General features: G+C 66.5%; 1 protein-coding gene and 1 long non-coding RNA gene across 6 annotated transcripts; both read left to right on the top strand.

Annotated features, from left to right (window-relative positions):
- Positions 1-3,789: 3,789 nt before the first annotated feature.
- On the top strand, positions 3,790-6,631 carry LOC148182392 (uncharacterized). Its single transcript, XR_015774751.1, has 4 exons — positions 3,790-3,941; positions 4,043-4,116; positions 5,411-5,592; positions 6,561-6,631. It is a non-coding gene; the product is annotated as an uncharacterized LOC148182392 (long non-coding RNA).
- Positions 6,632-6,639: 8 nt separating this feature from the next.
- ARHGEF2 (Rho/Rac guanine nucleotide exchange factor 2) lies at positions 6,640-23,469 on the top strand. Of its 5 annotated transcripts, none has more exons than XM_088068572.1 (26): positions 6,640-6,875; positions 7,090-7,246; positions 7,718-7,826; positions 8,030-8,075; positions 8,929-9,040; positions 16,098-16,248; positions 17,430-17,497; positions 17,605-17,665; positions 17,919-18,048; positions 18,128-18,237; positions 18,312-18,458; positions 18,792-19,042; positions 19,154-19,279; positions 19,566-19,683; positions 19,809-20,066; positions 20,298-20,374; positions 20,457-20,626; positions 20,808-20,875; positions 21,028-21,216; positions 21,359-21,478; positions 21,561-21,625; positions 21,711-21,752; positions 21,850-21,900; positions 22,071-22,463; positions 22,673-22,859; positions 22,949-23,469. In XM_088068572.1, exons 5-26 carry the CDS (start codon positions 9,023-9,025, stop codon positions 23,023-23,025), a joined length of 2,877 nt encoding a protein of 958 aa, XP_087924698.1. In that variant the 5' UTR covers positions 6,640-6,875; positions 7,090-7,246; positions 7,718-7,826; positions 8,030-8,075; positions 8,929-9,022; the 3' UTR covers positions 23,026-23,469. The 5 variants fall into 5 exon arrangements, with proteins under 5 accessions (XP_087924698.1, XP_014117463.1, XP_014117461.1 ...); XM_014261988.2 differs by having other exon boundaries at positions 6,642-6,875; positions 17,602-17,665; XM_014261986.2 differs by lacking the exons at positions 6,640-6,875; positions 7,090-7,246; positions 7,718-7,826; positions 8,030-8,075; positions 8,929-9,040 and adding an exon at positions 11,976-12,135 and having other exon boundaries at positions 17,602-17,665.
- The last annotated feature ends 74 nt before the right edge of the window (positions 23,470-23,543 follow it).

A 23,543-nucleotide genomic window follows, 5' to 3' on the forward strand; every position in this document is an offset into this window, starting at 1 on the left:
AAATATCGGGAATGGGGAAAAAGAACCGGGAATAAAGAAAAACGGGGAATAGGGAAAAGCCCGGGAATCAGGAAAAGAAAAACCGAGAATCGGGGGGGGGGAAAAACTGGAATAAAGAAAAAACTGGGTATCGGGAAAATCACGGGAATCGGGGGAAAAAACGGGAATAAAGAAAAAAAACCGGGAAATCGGGAAAAAAAACCCGGGAAAGAAAACAACAAACCAGGAATAAAGAAAAAAAAGGGAACGATGGGAGAAACGGAAAAAAGGTACTGGGATCAAAGGGAACGGGGTCAAAGGTCCGGAGGGTGCTGAGAGCCTTCCAGAACGTGCAGGATGAGTGCCGAGGGTGCTGAGCACCCAGGGAAGGTGCTGAGAACCCTCGGGATGGTGCTGAGCAACCTCGGGACTCATCCTGCACCCTCGGGATGGTGCTGAGCACCCTCGGGATGGTGCTGAGCAGGCTCGGGACTCATCCTGCACCCCCGCGATGGTGCTGAGCACCCTCGGGATGGTGCTGAGCAGGCTCGGGACTCATCCTGCACCCCCGCGATGGTGCTGAGCACCCTCGGGATGGTGCTGAGCAACCTCGGGACTCATCCTGCACCCTCGGGATGGTGCTGAGCACCCTCGGGATGGTGCTGAGCAACCTCGGGACTCATCCTGCACCCTCGGGATGGTGCTGAGCACCCTCGGGATGGTGCTGAGCATCCTCGGGACTCATCCTGCACCCTCGGGATGGTGCTGAGCACCCTCGGGATGGTGCTGAGCAACCTCGGGACTCATCCTGCACCCTCGCGATGGTGCTGAGCACCCTCGGGATGGTGCTGAGCAACCTCGGGACTCATCCTGCACCCTCGCGATGGTGCTGAGCACCCTCGGGATGGTGCTGAGCAACCTCGGGACTCATCCTGCACCCTCGGGATGGTGCTGAGCACCCTCGGGATGGTGCTGAGCCACCTCGGGACTCATCCTGCACCCTCGGGATGGTGCTGAGCACCCTCGGGATGGTGCTGAGCACCTTAGTCAAGGCGCTCAGCACCATCCCGAGGGTGCTCAGCACCATCCCGAGGGAGCAGGATGAGTGCCGAGGGTGCAGGATGAGTCCCAATGGTGCTGAGCACCATCCGGAGGGTGCTGAGCACCGTCAGCCGCTTGCTCAGCACCATCCCGAGGGCGCTCAGCACCATCGCGGGGGTGCAGGATGAGTCCCGGAGGTGCAGGATGAGTCCCAATGGTGCTGAGCACCATCCTGAGGGTGCTGAGCATCCTCAGGCGGTTGCTCAGCACCATCCCGAGGGTGCTCAGCACCATCGCGAGGGTGCAGGATGAGTCCCGAGGTTGCTCAGCACCATCCCGAGGGTGCTCAGCACCATCGCGGGGGTGCAGGATGAGTCCCGAGGTTGCTCAGCACCATCCCGAGGGTGCTCAGCACCATCCCGAGGGTGCAGGATGAGTCCCGAGGTTGCTCAGCACCATCCCGAGGGTGCTCAGCACCATCGCGGGGGTGCAGGATGAGTCCCGAGGTTGCTCAGCACCATCCCGAGGGTGCTCAGCACCATCGCGGGGGTGCAGGATGAGTCCCGAGGTTGCTCAGCACCATCCCGAGGGTGCTCAGCACCATCCCGAGGGAGCAGGATGAGTCCCGAGGTTGCTCAGCACCATCCCGAGGGTGCTCAGCACCATCGCGGGGGTGCAGGATGAGTCCCGATGTTGCTCAGCAACATCCCGAGGGTGCTCAGCACCATCCCGAGGGTGCAGGATGAGTCCCGAGGTTGCTCAGCACCATCCCGAGGGTGCTCAGCACCATCCCGAGGGAGCAGGATGAGTCCCGAGGTTGCTCAGCACCATCCCGAGGGTGCTCAGCACCATCCCGAGGGTGCAGGATGAGTCCCGAGCCTGCTCAGCACCATCCCGAGGGTGCTCAGCACCATCCCGAGGGTGCTCAGCACCATGGCGAGGATGCAGGATGAGTCCCGAGGGTGCTCAGCACCATCCCGAGGGTGCTCAGCACCATCCCGAGGTGGCTCAGCACCATCCCGAGGATGCTCAGCACCATCCCGAGGGTGCAGGATGAGTCCCGAGGTTGCTCAGCACCATCCCGAGGGTGCTCAGCACCATCCCGAGGGAGCTCAGCACCTTCCCTGGGTGCTCAGCACCCTCGGCACTCATCCTGCACGTTTTGGAAGGCGCTCAGCACCCTCAGGACCTTTGACCCTGTTCCCTTTGATCCCAGTACCTTTTTTCCCAATTTCCGTTTCTCCCATCGTTCCCTTTTTTTTCTTTATTCCTGGTTTGTTGTTTTCTTTCCCGGGTTTTTTTTCCCGATTTCCAGGGTTTTTTTCTTTATTCCCATTTTTTCCCCCGATTCCCGTGATTTTCCCGATACCCAGTTTTTTCTTTATTCCAGTTTCCCCCCCCCCGATTCTCGGTTTTTCTTTTCCTGATTCCCGGGCTTTTCCCTATTCCCCGTTTTTCTTTATTCCCGGTTCTTTTTCCCCATTCCCGATTTTTTTCCCCCCAATTCCCATTATCCTGATTCCCGCCTTTTCCCCCAATTCCCAATTTTCCCGCAATTCCCGTTTATTTTTCCCCGATCCCGTTTTTTCCCCTATTCCGCCTTTTTCCCCCCAAAGCGGGCCGGGGTTTTTTGCCCTCGCGGTGTCACCGTGGGTGCGGCCCCGGCGCGGGCGCTGCTGCTGCTCCCGGGGGCTCGCTCGGCCACAAAAACCCCAAAATCCCCGGATTTCACCCCCAAATTCCCCCCAGAACTTCAGCCCAAATTCCTGCCGGCATTTCCACCCAAAACCCCCAAATTTCACCCCAAAATCCATCCTGAGAGTCCCAAGGTTCTGGAACCAGTCTGGGGCTTCTAGACAATTCTGCTGGACCCCGCCCGGCGCTGAGGTTCCAGATCACCCAGGACAGTCCAAAACCCCGGGACAATTTCAGCAGCCTTCAGCACCCTCGGGACTCATCCTGCACCCTCGGGATGGTGCTCAGCACCCTCGGGACGGATCGGATGGATCAGGACCCTCGGGATGGGACCGGAGCTCCGGGAATCTCCTCACCGGGATGTCGGGTAAGGCTGATCCCGGCAGGATCCGGCTCCTGCTGCCGCTCCCATGGGATTTGGAGCTGGAAAAGGGCGAAGGTGGCTCATTCCCAGCGGCTGGGTTGGGGTTTGGGGCAGGTTTTTAAGGACAAGGAGCTGTTCCCTGTTGTGTCCCAAATCCTGGAGCTCGGGAATGTTGGTCCTGGATTTGGGGAGGTGGAGCTGCGAGATGGGGCAGGATGAGACCCCCGGGTGAGGAGGAGGAGGAGGCGGTTCCAGAATTCCCTTGGAAATCACGGAATGATTCAGGCTGTAAAAGACCTCGGAGGTCACCGGCTCCACCTGGAATATCTCGGGCATTTTGGGGCTCCTCGGGAGGAGTTTTTGTCCTGCCCTGGGATGGCGGCTGGGGCTGGAGAGGACCCGAAGGCCCCGCTCCCGCCTCCATTCGGGAATTCGAGCCCCGACTTCCCCAATTCCGCCCCGATTCCAAAGGTTTGTGCACACAAGCACCGCGGGGAGGTCTCCGGGGCGGACCCGCAGAACCAGGAAACGCCGAGCCAAAACTTTAACCCCAAAACCTGGGAAAAGGCTCATTCCCGGCCCCGGAGCCCACGAAATCCCTGGAAAAGCTTCGGGAGCGGGAGGTGGCACCTCCTGGCACCTCCCGGCACCTCCCGAGCCCCGCGCAAAGGTCCCGGTTCCGCCCATTTGTTCAAACAAACGCGTTCCCTGCAGGACGAGCCCCCGGGAATATCCAGAGGGAACGCTCGGCTCTTGGGGAATTCGGGATTTTCCCGGAGTTTCTGCTGGCCCGGCACCCCCGGCCGAGGCTGCGGGAGCTTTCCGCGCTCCCGGAGCTTTTCCATGATCCCGGATATTCCCGGTGGGTGGGGGGCGCTTCCCCCCGGGGCTCCCGCAGGTGCCTCCGGAGCGGATGGAGCCGGTCCAGCCGGGATTGACCCGCTCCACGCTCGCTTTTCCCAGGAAATGAAATCCCGCCTGGATCCGGCTGTGCTGGGCTGGCCCGAGGTGTGTGACCCGTCCGGAACCGGGACAAGGTGGGGATGTGGGGGCGGCCCCACGGATTTGGGGTTCAGCCCCGCGGATTTGGGGTTCTGCCGGCCGCGGGTCGGAAAAGTGGGAATACTCCGGGGGGGGGAGAAGGAATTCTTGCCTTTGGGGCGGGGAAACTGAGGCACGGAGTCACCCCCGCCCTGCCCTGCGGTGCTTTGGGGGTGCGCAGCTCCTCCCGCCCCTGAATTATCCATAAATCCCATGGGAAGGATCTCCCGGAGTCGGGACCCCGAGGGGGCTGTTCCTGATCCCAGAAAAAAGGGGATCCCTGGAAAAGGGGATCGGGGGATGCCGAGGCTGTGGGGGAGGGGGGAGCGGTGCCGGATTTGGGGAGCGGGAGCGGCACCCCCGGATATGCGGGAAAAGGGTTAACAGGGAAAAGGATCTGGTTCGCCAAGTGGTTCCTGGTTTGTTTGGAGTGCGGGAGAGGAGGGGGAGGGGGCGCAGGGCTGGGACCCCGGGAATCGGGAATCTCCGGGCTGGGAATCGGGAATCGCGGGGCCAGGAATTGGGAATTGGGACTTTGGGGCTGGCGGGGAGCTCCCCCCCCCCCCCCAGCCACCACCACCCGCAGGTAGGTCCGGGGTGACCCGGGGTGACCTGGGATGACCTGGGCATGGCCGGACCCCCCCGAGCCCCCCTGAGCCCCTCTGAGCCCCCCTGAGCCCCTCTGAGCCCCCCCAGGACCCCCCTGAGCCCCCCTGAGCCCCCCCCCAGGACCCCCCTGAGCCCCCCCCCCCAGGACCCCCCTGAGCCCCCCTGGGCCCCCCCGGGCCCCCCTGGCTCCCCGGCCCCACTGTCACCTCCGTGGCCACCCCCGGGCCACCACCCAGCCCCCTCCCCCCGGTCCCGGGCACTCCGGGCCATTCCCCAAACCCCCGGGATGCTGGGATTGTTCCCTGCTGGTCCCGACCCACGCCAGGGATGAGTTTGGCCGTTCCCAGCTCCCGAAATTCCCGTCCTGCGGGGCTGCGCCGTTATCCCGCTGTTCCCGCATCCCGGCCGGGATCCAACCCCACCAACATTTGGAGGCTGCCCCCGGGGTCGGGGTTTTGGGGGGAGCGGCTGCAGGATCCCGTCCCTTTCCCTGCTCCGGAGCTTGGATCCGCATCCTGAGATTCCCGGCGGGTTCTGGGGAGCTCCCGCACATCCCGGTTCCTTTCCCGCACCTGGACGAGCCCGGGAGCCCCGGAAGGAGCGGGAGCCCGGCGGGTTCTTGGGAAGAGCCGCGGTTTTCCCTTGGGAGCTGCCCTGGAGCTCCGCTCCTCATTCCTTTAGGATTCCATATTCATTATTCCACGTTTGTGGCCGATCCCCGGCAGATCCAAGGGCAGATCCACAAAGGAAAGCGGTTTTTTTTTTAATCAGCTGACCGGGCTGGGAATGTAAAAACAGGAAAACGGCTGAGCTCATCCCAGCTCATCCCAGCTCATCCCAGTCCCCTCCCTGTCCCCAGCGGGGTGAGTCTGGCCAGGGCCGGGCCGGGATGTGCCAGCCCGGGAATGGTGTCGGGATCTGGGAACTGTGGGATTGGGAATCGGGGAGATCCACCCGGAGCAGCCCCGGATCCACCTGGATCAAGGCGGGGAGGGGGGCAGGTGTTCCCAGCAGGAGCAGCCGGGTCAGGATGCTCGGGGGGTTCTGGGGGATGTTGAGGTTCTCTGAGGATGTCGGGATTTTGGGAGGGGTGTTTGGGTTCCCAGGGGTTTCCCAGTCTCTTGTGGCTGAAATCCCCCAGATCCCAACTGAGATCCCACCCCAACATCCCGTCAGATCTTACCCCAAAACCTGCCCAGATCCCACCCCAAAATCCCCTCAGATCCCACCCCAACATCCCGTCAGATCTTACCCCAAAACCCGCTCAGATCCCATCCCAAAACCTGCCCAGATCCCATCCCAAACCTCGCCCTGTTCCCACAGCCTCTCCCGGCCCCATCCCAAATCCAGCTCCCTTCCCAGCTGCCCCCTGAGCCCCTCTCCCGAGGGGTTTCCCCTCTCCTCAGGCAGTGGGAATTTGGGGGGTCGGATGAGCCGCATCCTGGGGCGGGGATTCCCATTTTCATCCCCATCCCCATCCCCATCCCCATCCCCATTCCCATCCCCATTCCCATTCCCATTCCCATTCCCATTCCCGCTCCCGTTCCCATCCCCATTCCCATCCCCCTTCCCAGCCGCTCTCATCCCGGCCGAATTCCTGGGGGTTTAATGATTAACCAGGAGAGCTCGGCCTGGGGGGGGTTTGAGGGTCCCGCTCCCCCCGGGGACCCTCCGGCTCCGCGGGGCCACGGCGGCAACGGGAAAACGGGAATGTCCCCCCTGCTCCGGGCGGGAGGGCTGGGGGGGGCAGGGCTCGGCTGAGACCCCCCCCCAAATTCATCTCTCGGCTGGGCTGGGCCCCCCCCGACCCCTCCACGCCCCCTCCCCGCAGCGTCCGGCCCTGAGCGGTACCGGGACCCCCCCCCGAAAACCTGGAGCCCCCCGAGAGCCTGGAGCCCCCCCACATCGCCCCCGGGCCCTGCGGGGGGGTCCCCGCGGGGGTCCCTCCCCCGAGGCGCCGCTGCGTGTCCGTCCTGGAGCCCGGCACGGCCTGGGATGAGGAGGAGGAGGAGGAGGAGGAAGAGCGGGGCCCCGGGGTGTCCCTGCGGAGATCCGGGACGCTCCGGGGCTCCCTGGACCCTTTCCGCCGGCACAGCTGGGAGCCGGGGAAGGACCCGCGCGGCATCCCGGGCTACGACCAGCTCAGGTAGGAGGGACCCCCGTGTCACCCCCCCCCAACCGCGACCCCCAAATCCAGGGCTCGGGGACCTTCTCGTGCCCCCGATCCCTCCACACCCCGGCGCTGGGGTCCCCGAGCATCCCTGCCCCGGTGGGGACCCCCCAAATCCCTGCTCACCCACTCGGGGACCTGCCCTGGTTTGGGGGTGTCCCCCGCGCTGAGGGTCCCGGTGTCCCCCCAGCGGGAGCCCCGAGCTCGGCTCCAGCGCGGAGCAGCTGGGGGGGCTCTGGCGGCACCGCCGGGACCCCCGGAGAGCCCCCCTGGTGCACAGCAGCGACGAGCTGGACTCGCTGCTCTCGCAGGACGAGGAGGACGAGGCCGATGTGAGGCGGGCACAGGTGGGACCCTCCTGTCACCCCGGGGGTCACCCAGAGCTGGGGGGGCCATAGGGGACCCCGGAGAGGGGATCACTGTCATAAAGTCGCATCCTGGGTGGCTTTGTCATCGTCCTGAGTGGCTTTGTCATCACCCCAGGTGGCTTTGTCATCGTCCTGGTGGCTTTGCCATCATTTTGGGTGACCCTGTCATCACTTGGGGTGGCTTTGCCATCGCCCAGAGTGACTTTGCCATTGTCCTGAGTGGCTTTGCCCCAGTCCTGGTGGCTTTGTCATTGTCCTTCTGCCTTTGCCATCATCCTGGGTGGCTCTGCCACCACCACGAGCGGCTCCGCTGCTGTCCGGGGTCTCTTTGGGACCAGGACGCTCCTTCCCGGCCCTCCCCGCTGGGAGCCGCTCCGGTTTGGGGACAGGAAGGGACCCTGGCGGGGCCGGTGAGGGTGGCAGTGCCACTGTCCCTGTCCCCGCTGCCAGGAGGACGCGCGGAGGCTCCCGGCGCCCCTGGCCTGGCCCCGCTCCCGGGGCTGGTCCCGCTCCAAATCCGCATCGCTCGGTGTCATCGCCAGTGTCCCCGGCGAGGAGGGTGAGTCTGTCCCACCCCCCCGGGACCCTCCTGTCCCCCCCCGGACCCTCGTGTCACCCCCCGGACCCTCGTGTCCCCCCGGCGCTGTCCCTGCTCCGACCTCCCCCGGTAACGACCCGAAATCGATGGCGCAGTTAATTACCGCCCCCGCCGCCCCCGGCTGCTCCTCGCGGCCCTGTTTGAATTCCTTTTCCCTTTTCCAGCTGCCGAAATTCCCCCGTTCGCCTCCCAGCAGAGCCTGGTCAGCGGGTGAGTCCCCTCCGTGTCCCATCCGTGTCCCCTCCGTGTCCCCTCCGTGTCCCATCCGTGTCCCATCCGTGTCCCCTCCTGGCCCCGCGCTGTCCCCTCCCCGCTCCTGTCACAGCCCATTCCCGTCCTCATTAGGGGAATGTTCCCGGGAACCGGCACCGGGAGCTGGCCCGGAGCCCCGGGGGACCGGGATGGGGACAGGGATGGGACAGAGATGGGACAGGGATGGGACAGAGATGAGGACAGGGATGGGGACAGGGATGGGGACAGGGACAGGGATGGGGACAGGGATGGGACAGAGGTGAGGACAGAGATGAGGACAAGGATGGGGACAGGGATGGGGACAGGGATGGGGACGGGGACAGGGATGGGGACAGGGACAGGGATGGGGACACGCTGGCCCGAATCACCGCCCTGCAAAGGACGGGGCTTTTCCCCCTTCAAAGGTGGCTCGTCCCCCTCTGAAGGGGATTTGCCCCCGCCCGAGGGCATCTTGTCTCCCCTCGAGGGTGATTTTATCTCCAGGGGTGCCTTTGTCGTCCCTTCCAACGGGGATTTGTCCCCTTCAGGGGGAATTTGACCCCTCCAAAGGGGATTTGTTCCCTTCCAAGGGTGGCTTTTGTCCCCCTCCGAGGATGTCCCCAAGGAACCAGGACCCCCCCAAACCCGGGGCCCCCTCCCCGCTCCCCAAATCGGGGGGCGGGGACAGGGGGAGGGGGCTCGGGGGGACAGGGGGGGCTGCGGGGTGGCCGGGCTGGGAGCGGGGAGGGGACACGCACGCTCCTCCCCGTTCCCGGCGGGGACAGAGCGGGATTGTCCGGCGGGATTGTCCAGCGGGATCCTCCTCCTGCAGCGCCGGGAGCCGCGAGCGGCTGGCGGGGGAGGCGGGGACCCCCCCGGGCCGGGAAGGGACCCCCCTGGACAGGACCCTCAGCTTCATCCGCAGGATGACCGGGAAGACAAAGGTAGGGAAAAACGGGAGCGGGGGGCGGGATCGGCTCTGCGGGCGCGGCGGGATAACGGGATAACAACAACAACGGGATAACAACAACGGGATAACAACAACGGGATAACAACAACGGGATAACGGGACGGGCTGATGGATGCTCTGCCGTGCCTCAGTTTCCCGTCTCTCGCCCGGCTCCGTCCCCCGCCGTTTTCCGGATTTTGGGATCTAAACGAGAGGAAAACGCGGAATGTGCTCAGGGAAGGGATCCCAAGCGGATCCCCCCGCTCATCCCGGCCTTTCCCGCCGCCGTCCCTCCCTCGGGAATGTTTTCCTCCTGCTCCTTCCCCTCCCGTGCCTCAGTTTCCCATCTCCCGCCTGTTCCTGAGGCGCTTTGGTGATTCGGGGGGGCGCGGGGGTGTCCCCCCTCCACACCCGCGTTTCGGGGGGCTCAGGGGGAGAAACTGAGGCACGAGGGGACACAGCAGCCGCCCGTGGTTTTGTCCCCGCGGCTGCCACCCCATCCCGGTTTTGGGGGGGGCAAACCCCGCTCGCCCCCCCCGGGCGGCCCCGATTTGCCGCCACGCGGAGCCGTTAATCCCCGAGCTCCCCCTCCCGCTCCTCCTCCCGCTCTTCCCGCCGGATCAGCCGCCAGATGTTCCCATCTGGGGGGGCCCCGCCGCCCCCCCGGCTCCAAATCCCGCCTGGAACAGCCGCGGGATCCGGAACCGCCCGGCGGGGATGGCTCCAGCCCCGGCCCAACATCCCGGCAGGGCCGGAACGGGCCGAAACCCGGGATCCGCCGGGATGTTTATTTGGATTATTTGATTATTTGGTTGGGATTTCGTAGGGAAAAGGCGCCTGGAAGTCGGGGGGCGCTGGGGGGGGCTCCGGCGCCGTGTCGGGATGGGGAGGGGGGCAGGAAAGGGCTCGGTCCCGTCTGGAACGGCTCTTTCGGGAATAACAGTCCCCCCCTTCGGGGGGCTCCATCCCCGGGGTCCCGGGGGGTCCCCGCGTCGCCCCCCGAGCCCAGGGATGAACGGGGGGGCTGCGGAGCGCCCCCAGCTCCTGCCCCGGGGATTCCCGGTGGGAATTCCTGGCTCGGGGCCGGGGGCCGGGGCTGGCTCGGGGGGTCCCCGGTGGCCGAACCCCCCCGTTCCCCCCTCCCGGTTCTGGTGCCTGAGCCGCCGCTTCCCCTCGGCCTCCGCGGGGCTTTTCCCGTGCGGATCCACGTGGGAAGCGCCCCTGGAGCATCCGGAGGCCTCTCGGGGTTTTCTGCAGTGGGTTTTGGGCTGGTTTGGGGTCACGGCCGGGGAGAAGCAGCGAATCCCGGGTGTGTCCGGGAGGAAATGAGGAATCGGGAATCTGGGTGAAAGGGGGAGTGTGACCACGTCCTCTCCCCGCTCCGGGGGCCCCCGAGGGTTTCATTCCGCTTTGGTGACCAGGAGTTAATTAAAATCCGCAGTTTAATTAAAGCCGAGCCTTGGCAGGCCGGGAAGGAACCGGGAATGAGCCGGGAATGAATCAGGAACGAGGCCCGGCCGCCTCCGTGGATCTGCTCCGATCCCGGGCTTGGCACACCGGGAGTTTTCCTGGATCCCAAGTTTTCCCCGGGAATGGCCGTCCCACCCCCGCTCCCTCTGCCACGGGATGTGTGCGGCACCGCCGTTCCCGTCCCACCGCGGTTTTCCATGGGGAAACCGAGGCAGCCGGGAATGGCGGCACCTCTCCCCGGCCTTTTCCTGGTTATTCATTAATCCCGGCGCTGCCGGAGTCGCTCCTGCCCCCGTCCAGGCTGGGAAATGCGGGATAAAGGGATATTTCATTCCCCAATCCCGCTTGCACCCCGGGACTGGGGGGGGGTTTGTCCTGCGGCTCCCTGGGTGACACTTGGGGACTTTGGGATCCCCAAAAAGCCCCGGCTGGGACCGGGAGCGTTATCTGGATCCGATCAATCCCGGCTTATCCCGGTGGAGTTAATGTTCAACCGGGTGACGCCAGCCCTGCTCCCGGTGCCAGGGCCTCTCCCAAGCCGCTGTTTTACGGGGAAAAAAGCAACATTTTTCCCAAAATAGCGCCTTTATCCCAACCTTCCATCCCCAGAGAAGCGGCAGCAGCCGCGGAGGGGCTCTCCCGGGAAGGGTCCAGCCTGGAATTGCTGCGGGCGGGAGATGAAAGCCCCAAAACAGAGGAGAGCAGGGGTTTGTGTCACCCCACAACTGCTCTGGGGGTACCCAGGGCTCGGGGGATTCGGGGGGCTGGAATCCCCTGGGATTAGCTGCTTCCTTTTGGGATTCTGGTCCTGGGATCACCCTGGGATGGGAGGGGGGTGTTCCCAAAGCTCGGGGCTTTCCAGGGAGTGTGTGAGAGGGGAAACTGAGGCACAGAGAGGAAGGGCTGGAGCTGGGGCCGCATCCGGGCTTCTGGGGCCGGAGCAGGGGGGGCTCCGAGGGGCGACCCCGAGGCGGGATCCGAGGTGACCCCGGGGATCCCAGGGGATACTGGGCGGTGACCCGGGATGTCTCTGCGGCCCAGTCCCGGGGGATGCCGGGCTGTGGTGGCTGCAGGGGCTGATCCCGAGGGATGCTGGATACAGATCCCTGGGGATGCTGGAATACAAATCCCTGGGGATTCTGGATACTGATCCCTCGGGATGCTGCGGTGTGCTGGCCAGAGCTGGGCTGAGTCCAGAGTGATCCCTTGGGATGCTTTGGGAACTGATCCCGGGGGATGATGCTGATCCCGGGGGATGATGCCGATCCCGGCTGGATCCCGGGGATCCCGGGGGATGATGCCGATCCCGGGGGATGCTGATCCCGGCTGGATCCCGGGGATCTCGGGGGATGATGCCGATCCCGGGGATCCCGGCCGGCCCCGGGGACCCCGAGCGAACAAAGGCCCCGCGGGCAGCACGAGGCCGGGGGGCGGCGCGATCCGCCCCCGGGGGGCGGGACCGAGAGGGACCGGGCAGGGACCGGGAGCACCGGGAGGCACCGGGAAGGAGCCGGGAAGGCGCCGGGAAAGCGCCGGGAACAGCGGGAGGGAGCCGGGAGCGCTCCCTGGATTATGTCCCGTATCGAGTCGCTGTCGCGAGCCAGGAGCGATCGTGCCAAGGTGGGTCCCGGCCAGCGCAGCCCCACCGAGCGGGGACCCCCCTCTTCCAGCCCGTCTTGGGGTGGGGGGGGGGCTCTTCCCGCTCCCGTTTGGGGGGAGGGAGGGGTCACCCCATCCCTCACCCGGAACTGGGGGGGCTCTGCCCCGCCCCGGGCGGATTTGGGGGTTTTTTGGGGGGTCACGGGGGGCGTTACGCGGTTCGGGGATCCCCGGGAGGGGGCGAGGGCCCCGCAGCTGCTCCCCATTGTGCATCGGGGGGTGCTGGCTGGAGCAGGGACCCCCTGCCCCCACGTCCCCCCCCCCGCAGCTCGGGGGACCCTCGTGTGTCCCCCCCAAAACTTCTCCGCCGCCCCAAACTTGGCCCCGACTCCTCCTCATCCTCTTTCCGCCGGGGCCGAAGCTCCGGGTGACGCGAGGATGAGGGTGAGGAAACCGCCTTCCCCTCCTGCCGGGGGGGGGGACGAAGTTTTAGGGACCCCCCCCCACCCCAATTTTATCTCTCTCCACGGAGACAAAGCCCGGCGGGGCGTCCGGGGATGGGGAAACTGAGGCACGGGCCCTCCGGGAGCGTGACCGGGGGTGCGGGGGGGGGGCCCGGGCATGTGGCAATGCCGGCGTGGCGAAACGCCGGGCGGGGGGGGCTGGGGGGGGCCGCGGGGCTTTGTCTGCGTGGACAGAGATAAAATCGGGTTGGGGGAATCCCTAAAACTTCGTTCCCCGCCCGGCAGGACCTCAGTTTACCCCAAAACGGGGAATTTTTTGGGGAGGGCGGGACCCCCGGAGCCGCCGCTGCCCCCGCCCCGAGCGCTCCTGGATGCGCTGAGCCTGAGCGGGCAGGGGAGGGGGTTTGGGGGTCCCGGAGAAGGGTTTGGGGAAGTTTGGGGAGCCCGGGGGCGGTTTGGGGGGGCTCGGGGGCGGTTTGGGGGGGCTCGGGGGCGGTTTTGTGGAAGGGGGAAGTGGTTGTTGGTCCCCGCGCAGCCCGGGGGGGGGAAATGGTGGTTTTTTTGTTTAAACAAAGTTTCCTCCAGGCCATTCTCGCCCCACCCAGGGCCGGGGGGGTCGGGGCGCCGGGGTGACCCCCCCAAAGGCAGCGGGACCCCGCCGGCCCCGGCTGGGAGGGGACATTTGGGGACCCCCCCGCCATCCCCGCGGCTTTACGGGGGACCCCCCCCCCCCACCTTCCTTTGGGGGGCTCCTGGCAGCGGCCCCCCCGCCCCCCAAAACAGCCATTCCAGATCTCCCCCCTAAATCCGGGGGGCTTCAAATCTCCGAGGGGAAAAATCTGGGCGTCGAGGGGGCCTGGGGTTGTCACCCGGTGATTTTTTTATTTGGGGGGTGGGCAGAACCGCTGGGAGCCCCCCGTGTTTCCCGGCCCGGCCCGGCGGGGTCTTTGTTGCCTCGGCCGTGGCTTTGTTCGCCACCAGGGTGTCCCAAAGAGAGGGGGACCGTCCCCAAAAAGGGGCGAATTGTCCCCAAAAAGGGGAGGGCTCAACCCCAGCGGCTCCGCGGCGCCGTTTCGGGGTTCAGCCCCATCCGACCGCTGTGGGTTTTGGGGCGGGGGCTCCCCCTTTAGGGTGGGGTGGCCCCGAGGGGTCTGACAGCCCCCCAGAAACTCCCCCCGAGCTGCGCGCGGGGTTTTGGGCTCGGGGGGGGGGCCCGGGCCGGAACAGGAACCCCAAAACCGCCGTCTCTATTTAAAGCACCGAAACTTCCTCCGCCCCCAGCGCCCGGGGGGGGGTCGGAAGTGCGGGGACCCCGAAATTCCCCTCCCGGAGCAGCCGCGTGTCCCGGCGCACCCCGGTTCGTGCGGCGGGCTTGGGGCGCGGGGGGCGCGGGGGTCTTTGCCTTGGGGTCTCCACTGCTCGGGGGTTTTGAGGGGCCGCTGACCCCTCCCCCGCCCTCGGGGTCTTTAGGGCTTCGTGTCCCCCAAATGTCCCTCCCGGGGGGCACCGTGACCCCCCAAACCTGCCGTGGTTCCCCCCCCCCCCCCCGGGTGGGGGGATGGGGGGCCCCCCCCAAAATTTCCCGGGGGGTTTTTTGGGGGGCGGCAGCTTTTGAGCGGGTGTGACCCCCCCCTTCCCCTGAGGGTTTTGTTGGGAGGGTCCCGTGGAGACCCCCAGGCCGGGGGGGTCTCGGGGGGGTCCCGGGGGGGTCCCGGGGGGGCGGGCAGGAAGCGGCCGCGGCTCCCGCCTTTGTCTGGAGCGGTTCGGTTTCCTTCGGGGGGGGGTGAGGGCCCAAAACGGGGAGGAAAACGCGGAAATCGGCAACGGAGAAAAGTCAGGGGGAAAAGAAGAAAAACGGTCAGGGGAAAAAAAAAAAAGGGGGGGGAAAACTGGGGGGGGGAAAAAGGAAAACAAGATGTAAAAAGGGGAAAATAAGCAGGGAGAAGGGAGGAAAAGCGGGGAGAAACGGGAGCAAAAGCAATGAAGAAGGAAAAATCAGTTAAAAATGAAAATGCTGTAAAAAGAGGGAAATAAGCATAAAAAAGGAAAAACAGTAAAAAAGGGGGAAGGCTGCAAAATAAAGGGAGAAGGAGAAAAGAGGAAAGAAAATCGGGGGTGGAAAAGAAGAGCAGGAAGATAAAGGAAAGAAAGGGAAAAAATCGGGGGGGAAAGGGTGAAAAGAATAAAGGGAAAGCAAAGGAAAAAGCAAAGAATGAGAGAAAAAAACGGAGAGGGGGAAAAAAAAGGAAAGAAACGAACAAAAAACGGAGGAAAATAAAAGAAAAACAAACAAAACCGGCGGAGCAAAGGGAAAATCAAAGGCAAACAAACAAGCGGGCGGGAACAATCGCGCGCGGGGCGGATGTCGCGGCCGATGTCGCGGCCGGAGGCCCCGCCGGGGCCGGGGGGGGCCGGGGCTCGGGGGGTCCGGGATGTGCTGCTGCTCCTGCGCCCCGTTCCCGGCGGACGGGGAGGCGGAGGGACCCCTGAGCCTCGAGCGGGTGAGCCCCCCGCGCCCCCCGCCCGGGGACACGGGGTGACGCTGGGGTCCCCAGCAGTGGGGTCCCACTGGTGTCTCGAGGGGTCTCCTTGATGCTCCGAGGGGTCTCTCTCAAGATCCGCGGGGTCCCACTGGTGTCCCCGGGGGTCCCACTCCCGTCCTTGGGGTCCCATTCCCGTCCTTGGGGTCCCACTCCCGTCCTTGCGGTCCCACTCCTGCCCCGTGGCCTCCCCGTTCTCCCTCTCCCCCCGGGGGTCTCTCAGCCTCTCCCCCGCTCTCGGGGGGGTTCAGGAGCAGGGACGGGCACCGGGAGCGGGGATCGGGAAGGGGAGCTGGGGGGTCCGGAGGCGCCGCCGTTTTGGGGGGCTGTTGGTTGGAGCCCCGAGTGCCCCGGCCCGCCGGGCTCAGCCCCGGTGCCAGGCACGGCAGGGGCCGCGGGGGTGGCGAGGGGGGGCACAAAGGCCTCTCTGTGCCCGTGGGGGCGCGGGGGGGTCCGAGGCGGGCACGGGGACACTCGGGGTGACGCCGGCTCGCTCCCCTTTTGAAACCCGACCCGACCCCCGCCCCCCGAACCATCCCCGCGGCGGCTCAGCCGGCTCCCGAGCCCCCGTTTTGCGGGGGGAAAGGGTGAAACCCCCCAATTCGGCTAAAAATAGGAGGCGGGGGGCGCGGGACGATGTCCCCAACCCCCACGGGGCAGCGTCACCCCCGGCTGCGCCCCCGCACCCCGTCCCCATTGGGGCTGGCGCCGGGGGGGCCGTGCCGGGGCGGGGGGGATCTCTCCCGCAGCCTCCGGTTGCCGTGGAGACGGGATGCTGGGAAGCGGGAGCGAGCGCAGGGAGCGGGGGGCTCTCTCCCCGTCCTCCGGGCTCCCCACCGAGCCCGCGGGGCAGCGGCCGCTCCCGCAGCCCGCCCGGCTCCCCGCGGCCATGAGCCGCGTCCCGAGGCCGGCGGGGGGGGCCGCGGGGCGGCCGCGGTGCCGCAGCCCCGTCAGGCGTCCGGTGTCGCTGTCCGGGCAGGGCAAGGACAAGGAGAGGATGAAGGAGGGGAAGGAGAAGGACGCGCGTTACACCAACGGGCACCTCTTCACCACCATCTCCGTGTCCGGCATGACCATGTGCTTCGCCTGCAACAAGAGCATCACGGCCAAGGAAGCGCTCGTGTGTCCCAGTGAGACCCGGGATGGGGACCCGGGAGGGAAATTGCAGGCGGATGTGCCGGGCGGGGGGTGCCAGGAGGGATTTGACAGGGGGGGGATGTGCCAGGGCAGGAGGGACAGGGTGGCACTGATGGGGTGGCACTGATGGGGTGGCACTGATGGGGTGGCATTGCCAGGGTGGCTGTGCCAGGGCAGAACTGTCACCGTGGCTTTGCTGCAGTGGCTTTGCCAGGGAGGCATTGCCGGGGTGGCTTTTCCAGAGTGGAGTTGCCAGGGTGGCTTTGCCGCAGTGGTTTTTTCTGGGATGGCTCTTCCGGGGTGTCTTTTCCATCACGGTTTTGCCAGGGTGGCAGGGCTGGGCTCGGTATGACGGGGTGGCTTTTCCAGGTTGGCTCTGCCAGGGCGGAATTGCTGCGGAGGATTTGCCAGGATGGCTTTTCCATCGTGGTTTTGCCAGGATGGCTTTGCTGGGGTGGATGTGCCAGGGCAGAATTGCCAGGGTGGCTTTGCCAGGGTGAAATTTCCGGGGTGGCTTGGCCGGGGTTGCTTTGCCGCAGAGACTTTTCCAGCCTGGAGTTGCCAGGGTGGCTTTTTCTGGGGTGGCTTCTCCATGGCGGCTTTGCCGGGGTGGCTTTGCCGCAGTGGCTTTTCTGAGGAGGCTTTTTTTGGGATGACTTTTTTTGGGGTGGCTTTGCTGGGGCGGAATTGCTGGGGTGGCTTTGCCAGATTGGATTTGCCGCAGTGGCTTTGCCGGGGCGGCTTTTTTGGGACGGTTTTTTTAGGGTGGCCTTGCCAGGATGACTGTGCCACGGTGGCTTTTCCAAGATGACTTTTCTGGGGTGGCTTTGCCGCATGGGCACCGTGGTGCCCGTTCCCAGAGCCCAGTTCCTGCTGGGTTTGTTCCCTGGAGCACGAGATGGTTTCTCTGCCTTGGCACATCCTGGCTCCCTGGCTCTGGTGGCCCCGGGCTGGCTCTGGTGGCCCTGGGCTGGCTCTGGTGGCCCCGGGCTGGCGCGGTGCCCTCGGGGTTGGGGCAGCTGCTCCCTGGCAGCTGCAGCTCCGGCAGCGCCGGGTGATCCGCATCCACCCGCATTCCCACCACATCTGCTCCCGTCGCTCTGCCAGGATCCGGGGGAGGAGGGGTGGCAGGAGGGTCCCCGTGGCCTCTCCGTCACCTCTCCGTGTCCCCCAGCCTGCAACGTCACCATCCACAACCGCTGCAAGGACACCCTGCCCAACTGCACCAAGGTGAAGCAGAAGGTGAGCGCGGGTGACGCCAGCCGGGGATTGGCGGGGGATGAGGGAACGGGGGGATGCGGGAACCGGGGACACGCGAGGACAGTGACGCTTCCGCTCCCCCGCAGCAGCAGAAGGCGGCGCTGCTGAAGAACAGCTCAGCCCTGCAGTCGGTGTCCCTGCGCAACAAGAGTGAGTGGGGGGAGCTTCCCTTCCCTTCCCTTCCCTTCCCTTCCCTTCCCTTCCCTTCCCTTCCCTTCCCTTCCCCTCCCCTCCCCTCCCTCCCCTTCCCTTCCCTTCCCTTCCCTTCCCTTCCCTTCCCTTCCCTTCCCTTCCCTTCCCTTCCCTTCCCTTCCCTTCCCTTCCCTTCCCTTCCCGGTGTCCCTGCTCAGCCCGGGGGGTGACAGGGGGGTCCCAGCACTGTCCCCCCACTGTCCCCCCCCAGATGCCATCCGGGAGCGCCCCAATTCCGCAATCTACCCCTCGGAGAGTTTCCGGCAGACGCTGCTGGGGCCCCGCCGCGGCCGCCCCTCCTTGTCCCTCTCCAAGAGCGTCTCCACCACCAACATCTCGGGGTAAGGGCAGGAAGCGCAGGGGACGGGGGGCTCCAGGGGTGTCCCCGGTGTCCCCATTGTGTCCCACTGCCTCCCCCAGGACGTTCAACGATGACTCTCCCCTGGGCATCCGGCGGATCCTGTCCCAATCCACGGATTCCCTCAACATGCGCAACCGGACGCTCTCCGTGGAGTCGCTGATCGACGAAGGTGGGGGCACGGTGGGGCCGTGAGGGCCCGGGGGGGGACACAGGGACTCCATGTCCCGCTGATGTCACCTGCAGGCCCTGACGTCATCCTGAGCCAGCTGCTGAGCGATTTGGAGGCGGATGGGAAGGAGTTCGAGGCGGATTCCTGGAGCCTGGCGGTGGATAACAGCTTCCTGCAGCAGCACCGCATGGACGTCATGAAGCGGCAGGATGTCATCTACGGTGAGGGGACACGGGGACAGGGGACACAGGGACAGGACAGGGAACATGGGGACAGGGGACACGGGGACACAGGGACACAGGGACAAGACAGAGGGACACGGGGATGGGGCAGGGATGCTGGGTGGCTGTCCCTGGGGTCCTGTTCCCTCTGTGTTGTTGCTGGGGTGCCAGTCCTGTCCCAGGGGTGCTGTCCCTGTCCCAGGGGTGCTGTCCCTGTCCCTGTCCCGGGGGTGCTGTCCCTGTCCCGGGGGTGCTGTCCCTGTCCCTGGGGTGCTGTCCCTGTCCCAGGGGTGCTGTCCCTGTCCCCGTGGTGACCGCGCCGTGCCCCCGCAGAGCTGATGCAGACGGAGCTGCACCACGTGCGGACGCTGAAGATCATGGGCGCCCTGTTCCGCAGGGCGATGCTGGAGGAGCTGCAGCTGGACCCTGGCACCGTCCAGCGCATCTTCCCCTGCCTCGACGAGCTCAGCCACATCCACGAGCGCTTCCTGGCCCAGCTCCTGGAGCGGCGCCGGGAATCGCTGGCCCAGGACAGCAACAAGAACTTCGTCATCGACCGCCTCGGTGACATCCTCGTCACCCAGGTGGGCAGAGGGGACACCAGGGAGCCGGGATGGGGGGGATGGGATTCAGCCCGGGGATGGCAGAGGGGGGGACGCGCTCACCGATGTCCCCTCGTCCTTCCCCCTGCCAAGTTCTCTGGCCCGAGCGCGGAGCAGCTGCGCAAAGCCTACGCCGAGTTCTGCAGCAAGCACACCAAGGCGCTCAAGGAGTACAAGGACCTGCTGGCCCGGGACAAGCGCTTCCAGCAGTTCATCCGGGTGGGCTCCGTGGGGACCCCGGGCTGGGGGTCGGGGTCTCCATCCTCTGGAGGCACCCCCGTGATGGGGGTCGGGGTCCCCCTGCACATTCCAGGCTTTGTCCCCTGGTGGAAAACCCTTCTCCCAACTCCATGCCTCAGTTTCCCCAAGTTGTGTCCCTCCCTCACTGAGCTCTGGGGGGGGGTCTCCGCTTTGGGGAGGGGTCGCTGATGGAGGGGGATCCCTGCTGATGGGGGTCTCTGCTTTTGGGGGCCCTGCTGACCGTGTGTCCCCCCTCTACCCCCAGCGGGTGACGCGGTCCCCGCTCCTGCGCCGCCACGGCGTCCCCGAGTGCATCCTGCTGGTGACGCAGCGCATCACCAAGTACCCGGTGCTCATCGAGCGCATCCTCAAGAACTCCAAAGGTACCGGGGCGGGAAGGGGCGGGGACCCCCGGGGCGGGAAGGGGCCGGGATCCCCGGAGCGTTGCGGGGCCGGGACCCGGGGGCGTGGCGGGGCCGGAATTCCAGCGTCCCTCCCCTCCTGGCAGACAACGAGGGGGACTGCGCCGACCTGTCGCGGGCGCTGCGCTTGGTGAAGGAGCTGCTCTCGGCCGTGGACGAGGAGGTTCACGCCTGGGAGCTCCGCGGGCGCCTCTGGGATGTTTTCCGGCGTGTGGATCCCCGCGCCAAGGTGCCGCTGCTCTGGGACAGCCGCCCCGGCGCCTTCGGCAGGGACGAGCTGCTCCGCAGGAAGCTGGTGCACAGCGGGGGGATGCTCTGGAAAACGGCGGCCGGGCGCTTCAAAGGTGGGGAGTGGGGGGGAAAAGGGGATTGGGGGATGTCCAGGGAGCAGGGGATGGGGATACTGGGGAGCCTCTCATGGAACGGGGGTCCCAAGAGATGCGGGATGCCCGTGAGGCAGGATGCTGGCAGACCCCGTCTCCTCCGTGGCTGGATTTGGGGTCAGCCCTGGGGCTCGGGGGGGCTCGGCGGGTGAAGCCCCCGCACTCATCCCGGCTCATCCTGGCGCATCCCAGATGTCCTGGTGCTGCTGATGACGGATGTGCTCGTGTTCCTGCAAGAGAAGGACCAGAAATACACCTTCCCCATGCTGGTGAGCCGCCCCCTCCTCACCCCAGCCCCCAGCGGGGCTCCGGGACAGCGTTCCCCATTCCCAGCGCTCCCCGATCCCGCAGGACAAGCCAGCCGTCATCTCCCTGCAAAACCTGATCGTGCGGGACATCGCCAACCAGGAGAAGGGGATGTTCCTGATCAGCGCGGCCCCGCCCGAGATGTACGAGGTGCACGCGGCTTCCCGGGACGACCGCAACCACTGGATGAAGGTCATCCAGCAGGCCGTCAGCCTGTGAGTGTCCCGGGAGCTTGGGGACGGCTGGGAACGCCCCGGGATCTCTGGGAACCTCGTGGAATCGCCGGGGTTACAGGGTGGGCAGTGGTGGGCGCTTGGAGGGGAAAAGGGGGATGGGTGTGGGGTGATGGGGCTGAGGGGTCCTGGCTCTGACCGCCCCCCATCCCGGCCCTCCCAGCTGTCCAAGCCGCCAGGATTTTCCCCTGATTGAGACGGAGACTGAAGCGTCCTTGAGGAAGCTGAAAGGTGGGGGCCCATCCCTGTTCCTCCCACCCCATCCCATCCCATCCCATCCCATCCCATCCCATCCCATCCCATCCCATCCCATCCCATCCCATGGATCCCATCCCATCCCATCCCACCCCTGCTGACCCCCAATTCCCCCTGCCCCTCTCCAGAGCGGATGGAGCAGCACGACCGTCAGATCGCGGCGCTGCTGGAGGACAAGGTCGGGATTTTTGCGGACATGCTGGCGCTGGGCAGCGGCTGCTCCGAGCCCCCCCCGGCCCCCCGTGGGACCCCCTTTCCTGGGGACCCCGGCCGGGGCCCCCGCGGGGACGTGCTGCTGCACGACGCCATCCGGGAAGGTACGGGAGCTCCGGGAACGGCTGATCCGGGCTGGGAAGGGCTGGGACGGATACTCCAGGGTGCCCCAGGATGTTCTGGGATACTCCAGGATGGGGAAACTGAGGCAGGGGCGTGGGGCTCACGCTGCCCTTCCCTCCACAGTGGAGTGCCTGAAGGAGATTTTCACGGGATGCAGCCGGGATCGGGACCAGAACCAGAACCAGAACCAGAACCAGAACAATCCCCCCGAGGCTGAGAGCTGCCCCAGCCCCAGTGCCAGCAGTAAGGGGGGACATGGGGAGGGGAGTGCTGGGGTGGGGGGACCCCCGGGACCCCTCGGGGCTTACCCAGCCTTCCCCTGCAGACGGAGACTCCGGCAGCATCAACGGCTCCTTGGAATTCCGGGCGGATCCGGACTCCGGGCAGCGGGTGAGCTGGGGAGGGGGCACGGGGGGACAGCCGGGGACCCCCAGCCCGTGCTGGGACCCTCGGTGTCACCGCACTCTCTCCGCAGGACGGGAATGGGAACCAGGTCCCGCCGAGGGGATCCCAGGAGGTGAGGGACGGGTTTTGGGGTCTGGGGGTGCTGCCCACACCATGGTGCCCCCCTGCCCCGTGGCACTCGGGGTTCACTCAAATCCTGTCCCCCGCAGGAGATCAACCAGCGCCTGGTGAACCTGTACGGGCTCCTGCTGCGGCTGCAGGTGGGGCAGGGGAACGGGGAGGGAGGATGAGGAGGTGCCCCCTGCCCAAACCCGTTCCCTGCCCCCTTTCTCCCACCTTCTCGCCCTTTGTCCCCTTTCCCATTCCCAACGTTCTTCTCACTCCCCCCTCTCTGCCCCCTTTCCCTCCGTGCCCCCCGCTGCCCCCGCAGGTCCAGCTGACCCATCAGGAGGTGCTGCTGGAGCTGCAGCTGCCGGAGGGGCTGCAGCGGCCGCGGCCCCGCCGGGGGTCGCAGCCGGCCGTGCCGGTGAGCGGGGGCTCGGAGCCGGGTCCCGGGGCGGAGCTGGCGCTGCTGCAGCGGCAGCACGGGCTGGTGCAGGAGGAGCTGAGCCGCTGCCGGCAGCTGTGCCAGGAGCGGGCGCAGGAGGCGGCGGCGCTGGAGTCGCGGCTGCGGGACAGCGAGCGGGAGCGGTCCCGGCTGGAGCGGGAGCTGCAGGAGGCGCGGGGGGCTCCGGCCGGGCCGCGGGGCCGGAGAGCGGCCGAGCCCCGGCGCAGGAGCCTCCCGGCCGGGGACGCGCTGTACCTGAGCTTCACCCCCCCGCAGGTGGGCACCGGGGGCACCGGGGAGGCACCGGGGGCACCGGGGGGGCCCTGGGGGTAGCGGGGAGGAACCGGGGGTGCACCGGGGGGAGCTGCGGGTGAGGGATGGGGTGCTGTGTGACACGAGCTGTGCCCGGCCACAGCCCCCCGAGGGTGGGGGGCGCAGGGGCTCGGGGCTGACCCCCCTCTCCCTCCTCTGCTCCCACCCGGCAGCTGAGCCACCCCAGCTCCCCCGGCGGCCTCCCGTTCCACGCCCCCGCCTTCCCCGGCCCCCGAGATGAGCTGGAATTCCGGGGCGCCGATCCCGAGCGGCTGCGGGAGGGCGAGGACACCCTGGACGTGCTCCTGGAGGACGAGGGGGGCTTGGGGAGCCGCCACTCCCCCCCCGCCAGCCCCCGAGGTGGGTCCCCGTTTTGGGGAGGGGGCGGATCCTACCCTGGGGTCCCGATTTTATTTGGGGGCGGGGGTTAACCTGGAGTTTTTCCGTAGATTTCCTGAGGATGCAGGATATTCCCGAGGAGGCAGAGAACAGCCAGGAGCTGAAGGAGGGCGATGGGGACAGTTAGGGACCCCCGCAGCCCCCTCAGCACCCCACAATTCCCCCCAGGACGCGCCGGGGGCTGGATCCAGCTGTGGGGAGCGATGGGAAAGGCGGGATGGGGACGCTGCTATTCCCACGGGAGCCTTATGGGAACGGGGGGGGGTCCAGTGGCCCCCTCCCCTGCTCCAGCCCAGGGGGGGCGGGGGTGACATCGCGTTCCTCCTCTTCCTGCTGGGATTTATTTATTTATTTGGATGTTTTGGGGTGCGGGAGGTGGCCCCGGGGAGGGGGGGAACCTCCCGTTCCTGGGTCAGCGGTGACAGTGACCCCCTCCCCGGTGTCGGGGGCTGCCCAAGGGTGGGGCGGGGAGGGCCGGGGTCCCCGCGGATTAACTGTAAAAAACAAAAACAAAGGACAAGAAAAAAAAAAAAAAAAAGAAAAATATAAAACATTTGGAAAATGGTGAAAATGAAGAGTTTGGAGCCAAAACGAAGGGGGTGGGGCTGGGGGAGGCGCGGAGCAGCCGGGGCGGGGGCGTCTCAT

The sequence above is a fragment of the Pseudopodoces humilis genome, chromosome 31 (assembly GCF_049639895.1).
Source record: "Pseudopodoces humilis isolate 2021_Gansu_Grassland_sample_001 chromosome 31, ASM4963989v1, whole genome shotgun sequence".
In the NCBI taxonomy this organism is placed as follows: Eukaryota; Metazoa; Chordata; class Aves; order Passeriformes; family Paridae; genus Pseudopodoces; species Pseudopodoces humilis.

Coding starts and splice junctions, on each gene's coding strand:
- ARHGEF2 (XM_014261986.2), top strand. CDS start 12,088: ATGTCCCGTATCGAGTCGCTGTCGCGAGCCAGGAGCGATCGTGCCAAG. Junction 21,217..21,358: donor GCACGACGCCATCCGGGAAG/GTACGGGAGCTC, acceptor TTCCCTCCACAG/TGGAGTGCCTGAAGGAGATT. Junction 22,860..22,948: donor CCCCCCCGCCAGCCCCCGAG/GTGGGTCCCCGT, acceptor GTTTTTCCGTAG/ATTTCCTGAGGATGCAGGAT.